Source organism: Sander lucioperca, chromosome 17 (assembly GCF_008315115.2).
Source record: "Sander lucioperca isolate FBNREF2018 chromosome 17, SLUC_FBN_1.2, whole genome shotgun sequence".
NCBI lineage: Eukaryota > Metazoa > Chordata > Actinopteri > Perciformes > Percidae > Sander > Sander lucioperca.
Genome location: NC_050189.1, coordinates 24,104,356 through 24,117,392, shown reverse-complemented (window position 1 = coordinate 24,117,392; position 13,037 = coordinate 24,104,356). Strand labels below are relative to the sequence as shown.

At 39.8% G+C, this 13,037-nt stretch overlaps 1 protein-coding gene across 5 annotated transcripts in view; it reads left to right on the top strand.

The window, feature by feature from the left end:
• The window catches only part of kcnip4 (Kv channel interacting protein 4), a 145,197-nt gene that overhangs the window by 78,079 nt on the left and 54,081 nt on the right, over positions 1-13,037 (top strand). The window contains exon 1 of one of the 5 annotated variants that reach the window (XM_035993639.1): positions 6,321-6,654. The exons of the other annotated variants lie outside the window; for them this stretch is intronic. Coding sequence (XP_035849532.1) covers positions 6,597-6,654 — 58 coding nt within the window. The 5' untranslated portion in view covers positions 6,321-6,596. Of the gene's footprint in view, positions 1-6,320; positions 6,655-13,037 lie in introns of those variants that run through there. 5 annotated transcript variants of the gene reach the window in all.

The following is a 13,037-nucleotide window of genomic DNA, read 5'->3' as shown; positions in this document are numbered from 1 at the left end:
TGGCTTAACATTTGTGGCATTTAGTCACAGATTGCATCCAAGTGCACTTCCATATCGATAATATTTTCTATTTCTATGGTCAGTGGTCAACAGTGCTGAGTGCCATTTTCTTTTGAACTAGTCAGATGACCACAGCAAAACAGTTCAATGTCTGTTTTACTCGCATTCTATTTCTGTGGCTGTAGCCATTGACTAAGGCACAGGTTTGCATGCACTCACTTGCTGTATTTGTCATCTACGTGTGTGTGTGTGTGTGTGTGTGTGTGTGTGTGTGCGTGCGTGTGTCTCCTCCTGTCAGGCTTTCTCCCACCAGTGTACATCCGTTGAGCCAGACTACTCTAAAAGCACTGACAGAGCATTGGGATACAGTAACTTATGTTGTCATGCAGGGAGATAAGCTTGAAGCTCCCATGCTTGAAGCACCAACTGTGGATATTTTTTTATGGTTGATTATTTATTGATTTATATATCTATTTATTGTAACATCACATGGGTAGAGAGTTACATTGATTGCCCACTGATTAGATATGGCTGTACAATTGTTTGACTGATAAATTGCTTGTCTTGTCTGTCATATATACTTAAAGTCAGCAATGTGTGGAGAAACACCATCATGTTGAAATTCTTTTAAAATGCAAAAGCTGACCGAGATACACACTTCATTGTTCTGCTGCCACTTAGCGGACAATATAAATACTGTTCCTCTAGAGATGAAACTAATCATCCCTGTGGAGAAACTGGGCATTGCAGAAACAAATCCTATATTCATAGCTTTATATTAATATACATAGCCAGCAAATAAATATGACAAATATATAGTATACCAGTAAAATGAAATTAAAGAGGTGAAACTTCTAACGATCAGTGCACACAATATGAATATAATGTCAGAAAAAGGAAAACATAAACTCCTGGATATGCAGAATGTACAGAAATATGAGACATGAAAAACATGAAATGTACTATTAATAATAATGTGTACATTATTTCCAGATTTGGCCATATATAACAGACAATATCATATACAAGGTGCATGTGTATTCTCATCTAAACTAACTTAAGTAATAATTACCATGCTAAATATAGTGGTTAGGCCATCATAAATAAGTGTTTACAGATACAGTGTGTACTTTTTTAGATGAAGAGAATGCAAATCGTAAATGTAGTGCAAAATGCAAAAAGCAATTCAGTTTTGAACTGAATTGATTGATTATTTACAGTATTAACAGGGCATGAAGTTAACTTTTTTGACCACCAGCCACTATGGCAGGTGGATTTTTAAATCCAGAAATGCAATCCAATGCAGTAAGGAATAGTAATTCATCAAATGTAATTATTGTTAGTTAATATTCTCAGACAGATCACACTGTTGGTTGTGTGTGCGCCAAGGGGTGTATGTCTTGTGCGTGTGGTGCTGAAACAGAACATGTCTCTTAGTTCCGTTTCTTGCCTGCTTGCTATTCGTGGTTGAGTTCCAAAAATATTTAGGCTCTGCTACGGTCTTGTGTGAGTGCTCTTATTAAAGGGGAACTTTTCACCACCTGCTGTTTCACTGCAGCACAGGCACTACAATCATATGAATGGCTCCATTCCGTGCCACCGACATCATTAACCCCAGCCCTAATCTAGTGAGTGTGTAATACTGTTGATGCAATCATGTTGTGGTAAATTGTACTTTGGCTTGAGAATAAAAGATCTTGCAGGGCTTCTCAGGTGCTCGAAGTAGCTTTGGTTCCCTGCACTTTGTACTCTTTTCAATATGGTACTCTAATAAGAAAGTGGACAAAAGCTTTATAAAATGTTTGTTTTAAGAGTATCACTTATGTCCTACACAAACCACTTGTTTTGGTCTTCAACTAGAGCCACCTCTCTGCATCTAAACCATGTCTGATTCATCGCTCTCCTTATCCATCAACTGCTGTTCACAAGCTTCCTGTGGCGATGGCTCGTCTACATTTCAATTTGCTTTTGCACACTGTTAATTCAAAAGACAGTAGGGACAAACTACCCATCAATGGCTCCCCAGTCTGTGTCTGAGTCACAAACACCTACAGACTAAAAGCCTTTTTATGAAGTGCTTTACATAGCATCACATTGATTAACAGCAAAAAAGAGGAGGATGAAAGGTTATATGGTATGGAAGGGAAAAAAGGCTTGAAACCACCCACTTAGGATAATTGACAGACATCTCAAGTATGTAGGTGATCTGTGGGCAGCAAAGCACCTACATGCTTGAGATGCATTTACATTTTCAAGCAGATGTTTACGTGATGTCGAACATTAGTCCTTGAAATGAACAGGCCCAATTGTTATTGGAGATGTTATTGGTGTATGATGATATTGGTGTTCTCTATGCACTTACATTCAACTTCATTTCAATTTTAAAACACTTGAGCTTCCATTGCAATTTCTTTCTTAAATCCCATATAGGTAAGCAGTATGTTTTCCTGAAGTGGTGTGAAATAAGCCTCGGTATGTGTGGAGATGGTTTACCCCAGAGACTTGATTATTCCACTCTATTCTCTGGAGTGCCTAATTTAATGAAAAGTCATTACTGCTCAAACATAATTAGGCTACGCTTTGAAAAGCCATGCTCAGCTGATTTGGACCGATCCTCAAACTGGGGCTACATCTTAAAGTGCCCATATTATGAAAAAATCACTTTTTCTGGGATTTGGGGTGTTATGTTGTGTCTGTGGTGCTTCCACACACATACAAACTTTGAAAAAAAAATCCATCCATGCTGTTTAGAGTGAGATACGGTTTTTGAATGTGTCCTGCCTTCAGTCTCTGGGTGAGCTGTTCAAAATCGGCACGGCTTGTGACGTCATGGAGCTAGCTAGCTGACATGATCTACATCTGAGCTACTGCACATGTGCGAGTGCAATCAAAGATAGTACAGAAGAAGAAGAAGAAAAGAGGTCTCACTCTGTAGCTAAAACAGAGACCAGCTGAAAAGAGGATCTGCAGCAGTGAGAGAGAGCACTGCAGTACAACAAAGATATGGTGTTTTTTGAAAATTAAACCATGTAAACCTATTCTGGTACAACCTTAAAATACAATTATGAACCTGAAAATGAGCATAATATGGCTGCTTTAAGAGGTCATGCTAAGTGGCTATGCTGTTTTCACCTTCTCACATTGCGACTTTTGTACAGTTACAACTTGTTTTAAGTTGGATCTCTCACTGGGATTCCCTTTCATATACATACTAGTATATACATGCCATGCCTGAATGAGGTCATTTATACTATTTGTTGTGTTGATGGTGCTTTACACGTACAGAACCTGCTAAACATCAGAATGTTGACTTTGTCATCGTGAGCATGTTAGCATGATGACGTTAGCATTTAGCACCAAGTGTTGCTGTGCCTTAGTACAGCGTCACAGAGCCGCAAGCATGGCTGTAGTTTGTCTGTTGACACTACCACCAGTCAGAAATCTTAAGAGTTTAAGAGAAGACATTAGATATTTTCAGAACAACCACCATATTTCCCTGTATTACAATCCAAAGCAAAGACAAATGACCATCCAATGAGTGAAGGTGATAAGAATCATGTGACTCAAAAAATTGGAGAAGGAAAACCAACCCCCGGTGCGTCGCGCGCACACCAACCAGATGAATATCAGTGAAGTTCGGCAGTAGGAGAGATTGGTATGCTATGAAGAAAATAGTTGACTCAATGGACACATTATTAGGCAACTGGCCCCTGGGTACACTCATGTAAAAGGCCCCCAACCCCTTCTAAATAGACCCCCCAGACTGAAAGAGATGCAAAATGGCTGTCTCTTTTGTTTTGTGTCTCTTGCAACAGTGTAATGACAATAAAGTTGTTTAGCATCTCCATGTAGTTGTTTTCTGTCTTTTCATTTTGTATCTCTTTACAGTCAGTTTGCATCTCCATATAGTTGTTTTGTGTCTGTTTATAGTAATTTTGTTTCTCTTTGTAGTCATTTTCTGTCTTTTTGTAGTCATCTTGCGTGTCTTTGTAGCCATTTTGTGTCTTTCGGTGAAATTCTGTCCCCAGACTGCCCTTTCCCCTCCCCTCCCCCGTCTTCCCCACTGCCTGCTGATTGTCGTATCGGCTCTGGACTGTTCAAGGGTGTCACCACGGCAACGTGCTGTGTTATCGCTATAACATTCTGCGGACTGGGACACTAGTGGGACTGCCGGGCTGTGCGTTTCTCAGCAGGCCAAACTCCCCAACCTACCCTCCCCCGAGTCCCACGCCTTCGCCGCTAAATGTGCAACTGTACATTTATGTTATGTTAGGTTCAGCAGTGCAAATGTACTGCTTGTGTGCTATGTGCTGAGGTGTTTTTTTCCTGTTCCCACACTGTTCTTATCTTTATGAGGATAGTCTGAGAGTTGTTTTTTTTTCCCCTCTCCTCTCCTCATGTCATGCTGTATCTGTCCCTGCTATGTTATGTTATGTTTGTGATTATTATTATTATTCAGTCAACTAATAAGCAAAATACCAGTGCAACAGTGCAAATATACTGTTTGCGTGCTTTAAATGTGCTCCTGCGAGAGTTGTGTTGAATGTTTTGGATGTAAAGCGCTTTGAGCTGCAATCGATGTATGAAAGGCGCTATACAAATAAAGCTATGTTATGTTATGTTATGTTACCTGCAGGTGTCGCTGTTAAGACATTTTAATCAGAATCTCAATAATGGATTTTTTCATGATGATAGATTTTATTTTATAAATGATACTGAAATTTTACCATGGTTTATAAAAATCAAATACTCTTTTGATAAATATATTTTGATATCCCTCTTGCCTCTCAAAAATAGAGGAGGAGCAACCTCTACAGACCAGCCTCCTCTAGTCTGTAGCCATAGTTTTGTACAGCCTGTGAAATGACCTCATCTTTTGTAAATCCCTATTGAGCTTTGAATCAACACAGGTACCAGATACAGCTAGAAAGCAGCAGTTTGCAGGCAAGGGAGGGCTTTTTTTTCAAGGTGGTTGTTATAATGCAGGCGTCATGAAGTAATTGCACCCACTGCTGCTCAGACTCTTTTAGGAGAACCCAATTAAAAAAGAAAAAGGGTGCACATTGGTAATATAGGTAAGGGTCCTTGACCTGAATGGCCACGGCCACTCCTTTGTGTGGTGTGTGTTTGTTTACACCATTTTTGTATGTGTACAGTTTACAGCGTCTGCCCTACAGGATGTATCTTGCCTGCCGTCTGACAAACGTAAGAGGCCTCAGAGCAACAAAGTACACGTGACCGTCGGGAATTAATAGAGTGGGTGCAAATTGATACTTAATCAGTGATTGGTTTTGGACTGCCGTCACACAGTTCATGAAATTAATTGTGCGTGGGTGGCACAGTTAGTGGAAGTATTTTTCATTCCATTTTCCTCTTTTGATGTATCAGCCAAGAATTTCTGTGGTACTTTCCCCCTGCTCAGACCAAAGGATGGAAAGGGAAAAGATGGGGGCCTTCAGATTATTCTGACCTCCAGACCTTCCCCATAATCCGGAGGATCTTCCCTCAAAGTCAGTCTAAGTCTGCTAAATAAGCAGTGGCAGGATCAACTCTGAAGATGCAATCACTTTTTTTATGGGTTTTATTATGGGATGGGAAATAACTTTCACATGGAGGCAGGAGATTTTCTCCGAAGTTATGAAGACTGAATCAGTATTGCAAGAACATGTTCTTTCTCACTTAAAATACAATGTTGATGGATTTTTCCGGAGGGTGTAGGGGTCAAACTCATTCCTCTTATTTGTTTATTTTCCCTTGGCTATGTACTTTGTATATGACGGATTCCTTTATTGAGTTAAACTGAAATGTATTTTGGGACTTTCACAGAAAAGCTGTTTTAAAATAATTAAAGTTCATTATCTTGGGATTTAGAAATATGTTTCCATTACAGTAGATGGATAAATAATTTAGTTTATAGAATCAGCATTAGTAGGTAAAAGAGACACTCACTGAAGATGCTCACCAGTGATTGCTTGTACATAATTTAAATATTTACACCAGCCTCTGGCAGCCTGAGTTTTTTCCGTGTGACGTGGACACAGCATGGTTGTCTCCTTCTGTCCCCAGCAGAAGATGCAGTTAAAAGGGAGCTAGTAAGGAATAATTGTTATCTCTCCAGCAGGAGCTCTCTTGCCTTGCGCCAATCTCTCCCTCCCAGTGTGAGGAGAGATCTGCTGAAAAGGGCGCCAGTACCACCCTCCCCAGTATGTCAGTGGCTCCCTTTCCGAGTGCTCAATTAATCTAGGTGCTCAACTGGTACAAAGTAGCCTTTTCAGAGCAGAGCTCAGCTAGCAAGCTCTCACTTCAGAACGAGAAAACAGGGGAAGGGAGGGGGCTGTGGAACGTGTGCGTAAAAATTCAAAACTCAACAGAGGCACGCATGTTTTACTCCCACTCCTATTGCTTTTTGTGCTGCCCACCTAGCCGGAGTGAATATAAAGGGAAGTTTGGATCACAGGCTTCATTTTACATTTACCGCTTCCCAGCATCTCTGTTTGTTTTTCTCGATTTTTATACTCTCAAGCCATCCTAGTGTGGGAGTGAAAGTGTGTGAGCAGGACTTCCAGATCACTAAGCGAGAAAGTCTGGAGGGCATCATGGGGGCTTTAATGGTCATCTTCTCTGTTCAGCAGAGACAAAGACGCAAGACTACAGGTAGGCTTGATGGGAACGAGAGACAGTTTAATTTGATACATTTTTCACGAGTTGGCAGCTGAACTAATTGTCTAAGAAGAAAAGTAATTGCCTGTTTAAAAAGAGTTGTGGTCTTTCTTTATGTTGTGCTTCAGCCAGGTGAATTATTGTTCAATTCTCACACAGATAAATTGTTTCCATGTTTTAGAATGGCTTACATCAATCTCTGTTTGTGTTTTTGGACTAAGGCGTTCAGAAAGTTCCCCATTAATCTGCTGTTTTCTCTATAATCCCATCTAAATTCATGTTGCCACACCAGCACTCCATGAAATTGACTCGCAATCGGCCACCTTTTCAGTCTCAACTCCCCAAACTTGCTTGACTTTTTCCATTTGCTATGCCCAATATTGATTTTACAGTGGCAGCACACACTCGCAGCATGCCACGTCGACTCTCTGCCAACGCAGTCGCACAAGCTTATGTTACATCTCTGTCTGCCTGCAATAATGTGCTGATCAGCATCACTGTCACAGCTTGTCACTGTAACAAAAGACGTGGAAGTCCGGTCTTTATTAAAGAACAATGAAACATTTAGTGGGTGGCCAGTGGACAATAACGGTTTGAGGTTATATTTAGTGGTGTAGTGGAGAGACAGACAGAATGGATGACACTTAAACATTTACTTACAGTAAGTCATATTTCACTGGGCAGAGAGAGCTTGAAAGCAAAATGAATGAGGGTCCCTTTGTAACTCGCTCCAGCAATAGATCACAGAGCGGGCAGTTGTGTGCACTGTAAGCACATTTCCCAGGGACCTAGAAAGGAGAACATTGAAACCAGATGCACACAGTAGGTTAACATGTACTGTATCATATTTTCATGCTTAATTGGAGATGGGCCTATGAATTGTTTTCAGTTAATATCTGGCAGGTAAATGGAAATGGTGAAACAGATTGTATGTAGGACATGTAGGAAAAGTAGGACAACACAGCAGTTGGTTGATGATTGCCCAAGAATGGTGGTTAGTCATAAAAAAACAGTACTCTACACCGGTCATGTTTTTTCAGTTAACAGTAATAAGATGAACCATCAAAATTCAGTCATTTTTGAAAATAATATTTATAGTGCAAAGAAGACAAAAGCAGACTTTTCTAGCAGGTGACATTGGATTACAGCGGCTGTTGCTAGCAGATTTGATCAGATCTAGCTAGATAGCTAATAAGCTAACATTAGCGCAAATAGTTGGTTGTCTTTGGCTGACTTTGGTTTCCACTTGACTTGTTTTCAAATGAGAATCCTTTCAAATATATAACATTTCATTCCAATGTGGCGGCACAAGAGCTGACAAAACCCAACACCGACAACGCCACCCTGGGAATTTCGCCCAGAGAATTTGTTTGAATCACTATGTGTAATGCTATCAGTATAATTTTTAAGGACACACAGGTCAGTTTACAAAGGCGCCAAAGACGAGGTTCAACTTTCACAAAGAGTACATTTTTATTTCAATAAGAATAATCAAAGTTAAAAACAATCAATTTAAAACACATTCACACCAAAAAGGGGGAGAAATGATAATAATTAGGGCTGAGGCTTACCAGTGGAGGGGGAGAAGGGAACGAGGACGGTAAAGGATCCCAGGGAAAGTCACCCGTGAACACGCAAACAAAAACAGTGAACACAGCAAATGAAAACAGGGAGACACACAGCACACAGGAAAGGGGATACCACCACCCGGACACCAACACCTTCGGCTCTCCGCAACTAAAAATGGGGGGAAAAAATGGGAAACACACACACAATTAAAGGGGTTCACTCCCCAACAATAAAGTCAAAATCAATATTTAAAAATAAAAAGAAGCAAACTAAACGGAACTTAACACAGGATATAAATTCAAAACAACGAAAGACACTTATCAAATCAAAACAATAACAATAATACTAATTATCATAATTAGAACAAAACAATTGGAACAGAACAAAAGAAACTCAAAAGCTACTAATGGAAAAATAAACTCAATAGTAGAAAGAAAAGAAAACAACAAACGTAACTTTTAACTAAATTGAAAACACACTTAACAAAAAAAAGAAATAAACAACTTGATCAACTATTAATGTAGGGGGCTAACCCTTCCGCTACATTCACACACTTAAGAACCCAGGCCCACACATCAGTGGCCGGACAGCAAGCCTCCACGGCTGCGGCAGCAAATGTTCGGATCGTGCACCTTGAAGGCAGACCGCAATACAAATAGTAGAGTCTGTATTCAATCGCGTGTAGGCAAAATAAACAGCTGGTGGTTGAGATGCTCGGCTAACAAGAATCTCCGGCAGCTTCAGTCCAATCCCTAGTGTTTACACAAAATAACAATTAACACCAAATAAACCTAAAGAGGTAACTCCTACCGCATTTAGCCCACATACCGTTCAAGCAGAATTTGAGTCAATCCGGACGGAGGGAGCTCCAAGAATGCAACGTGCACAGACAGCTATCAGTGCTACTCGCTTTGCATTAACTATGTTCCCTCGATGAGGTGGAGGATGAACCTGCCAGCCGAAGATCTACACACGTTTGATACATAGTAAAATAACGGCAGCGAATAACAGTAACAAAATGAGTGCAGAAGCAGCCAAACCGCCACCTTACCTGACGCCCGAGCAGACAACTCACAGTGAGCACAACCCGGAAGTATAGCGCGCTCCCGTCACCAACAACCAAGAAAGGCAGCGGGAGGACTACTGGCTGTTTTTATACGGGGCTCCGCCATTATGATTGGCCAGAAGCGCGCCGATAGTTATGAGCTGAAACTCATACTGCTACACCAACATAACCCTGTTTGCAAGATGTTAGAGTTACAGTTTATTGTTTGTATTTTCAAGCAGTATTTTTCACTTTTAACGTTGGAAGAGAAAAAGCATTTAGGTTGAGGACTAACCATTGTGTTTGGCGAGTGTTGAGTCTTTAGTTGGCTAAAGAAAGGCCCCTTGGGCAAATCGCTGGGTTAGGTAACTTCTGGAGCCCAGCAGGCTAGCCCATGTACACAGCTTCAGCATTTTAAGAAATCCGAAACTTGACAGGCATGCCGTTCCTAGTTACTGTTGCTAAGCTATGATTGGACAATTGCTTTACAGGAGAGGGGTTTAGTGAAAGCTCAATTAGCTGATTAACTGGTTAGTTATTAGATAGTTGTCTGTGGATTAATTGACAGACAATTAAGTCAATTATCAAGATAACGCTAAATATTTGCTTGTTCCAGTTTCTGAAATATAAACAATTGCCGCTTTTCACTTTTTTTCTATCATTGTAAGGTGAATATCTTTGAGTTATGAACTGCGATTTGAAGATGTCACTTTGGGATCCTGGACATTTTTCAAGTTTTGTTTAATAAACAATCATTTAATTGAGGAAAGTATCCAAAAATGTATTGATAATGAAACTAATTGTGAGCAGAGCCCTATTAGTAGTTGCATTTAAAAAAAAAACTAACTCGTACGTCCTCGAAGAAGGTCAAATTAAATGAGTTTATTGTGAAAATAAAGCTCTAAAGTGTCTTGAAGTTTCTTCCAGATAATCATGTACATGTAACATGCGGATTCACACTATGTTGTGCTCTTTAGATAAAGGCCAAAATAATAAAACATGCACTATCTGAGAGACCTTAGTGTTGCACCACTACCCACTCTAATGCCATCCATTAGTTTTCATAGCTGTACTCATTTACATGACAAGAGATGATGGTCCAATAAGCACCCATAGGATCTTTGGCCTCCAACTCCTTTTCAAACTCGCTCAGCTTTGAGTGTTCCCAGTGTTCCAAATGTCCAAGGATAAGAGAGGTGTCAGCCTCATTATGTTGGTACTCGCTGATGTTTTCGCCTTGTATTATTATTATTGTATATTATTTTAAATGTCTCGCCAGCTTGTGTTGTCAGGAGCTGTTATGAGTAGAGTTTGTGTGGGAGTAAGATAGGTACACTCAGTACTAGAGCTGTTCTAATGGAATCAGCAAAGCATTAACTATGACTCAGGCTACCAGCTGGTAAATTAATGTTGATGCTGTTTTTGATGCCTTTCAATCACTAAAAAGAGTACAAAACCTTGATGAAATAGTTGCCTGATGTCCAGAATTAAAAGCACTATTGGTTATTGTCACTAAGCTGAACTAATAAGTCTGGGTGGGACTCACCAGAGGCCCCACGATACGATATTATCACAGTGCTTATGTCACGATACAATATTATCACAATGCCATTTTATCACGATACTTACACTACCGGTCAAAAGTTTGGGGTCACTTAGAAATTGCCATTCCACTCCATTACAGACAGAATACCAGCTGAGATCAGTTGCATTGTTTTTTTAATCAGGGCAGCAGTTTTCAGATTACTTTATGTGCTTACATAATTGCAAAAGGGTTCTCGACTGTTGTAGAAAGAAGTGGCTGATCTTTAATGCAATATCTACATTGCCTTATCAGCAACCATTCATCCAATGTTCCAAAGGCACATTCTGTTTACTAATCTGATATCACTTTAAAAATTGAAATTTCTAAGTGACCCCAAACTTTTGACCGGTAGTGTATGTCACTATACTTAATGTGATTTAACACTTAATGCGATTTTCTGTGATATATTGCAGTTTATTATCTTTTTTTCCAACTTCAAATTATGTCCCCAAAGAAAAACTTGACAATATCGGTTTTATCTAAAAAGATAAGTTTCTTTTTGTTGCTACTAAATTAATAATAATAATGCCAAAAAGTTGAATTCTCATGTGTCATATACATAATAATGATCGATACTTGGCATCCCTGTATTGATACAGTATTGCCATGGAAAATATTGCGATACTTTGCTGTATCAAATCTTTCATACTAAAAAGTAATGAAACTAAGTTGAGATGTACTGAGGGGTTGTGTTTTCTTGAGCTAATTCCTCGTGACATTAACACAAGGGGTGATGGAGATGTCCAGTGTGGTTCTTGTTGCTGGCCCCGTCTCATCTAGGCCTTCTGGTGTTTACCAGACAGAGTGGAGACCTCGGCCGACCACAGGGAGAGCAGCTGTCATTTTTCGGGGTAGCCATGCCACCAATCGCCATACTCCCTGAACACCAAATCTGATCGCATGAAAAACACATTCAAAACTGACATCCATCCATATGCTTTAAATACGCAATATCTGCGCTTTAGCTCTAGCACTAGCTGAGTATAATAGTAGCAAATAAATGTATTCAAACCAAAGTCAACTTTCTCTGAAGACTGCAGCACAATTTTGTAAACGGGTTTTATTAACACCATCCTTCAGACAAAATCTTTGACTAATGCTTGTCTTCTTTAGTCTGATAGTTTTCACTGTATGAACTGTATTCATAGAAAGTCTTTTCGTCAAAGGTACATAATTACTGTAAAAATTAACCATATGCCAAAACCACTTCGAATTTATCTCATTCAAATTTATTCAACCCATCTGTCACATGCAGCATTTTTCACAGAACTACTCATCTTGTTCAGAAGTGCCGGGTGGATGTCACAATGTGACAGAGAGATTTGAGAGAACATTTGGTATGGACATAGTTCTTTTAGCACTCTCATTTCACCTCAGGTGCAAGTCTATTGATTCATATCACATTATGAACTATTATCCAATGAGAAGTTCTCTAAGGATTCTGATAAATGTCCAGTGGTCATTAATATAGGGTACATGATGTTCAGAATGTAATTATCCTTTATGAATTACTCTGAGCTGCTATAGACTGCAGAGCAGCACTTTGTCGAAGACCATTCTTCCACTTTCCAACGTGCTCCTGATATAAGGCTTACCTTGCATTTTAAAAAGGCATATGCACAATGTTGTCCTACTTGAAAATTATCTCCCAACAGTTGAAAGATATGTCATTGAATTTATTACATGGCGTGTAAAAGACTTCAAATATCCATATATGATATGCAAATGTAAAAGACTACTCTTACATGCAGAAATGAGGAGGGGTCACCTTACAGCTCCCACTTCCTTTTGGGTTTCTTTTTTTCTCTATCAGCAGCATGTGATTTCAGCCCTCTTCAAAGTCACTGTGTCATTATACTGTACTGTTTTTTCAGTTCTCCAAATTAGCATTTAAATTGAAAAAGAAAAGCCGCATCAGTTGACTTTTGTGCTGCAAGCTTGTTTTGGGTTTCCCTTCATGGCATGGCACTCAGTGCAGCAGTTTGTTCTGTGAAATGAATCACTCTGTTCCCACAGGGCACGGTGACCAGCATTAGGAGGGCTCACTTAGAAGTGGATTAATGCCCAACATCCTGCTCAGAGAAGCTCCGCAGGTGCAGGGAAGTGGGCTTACCATGTACAGATGGTGATATGGTTTACAGTGGGTCATGACAGCGCATACTGATATCTGCAGAGCAG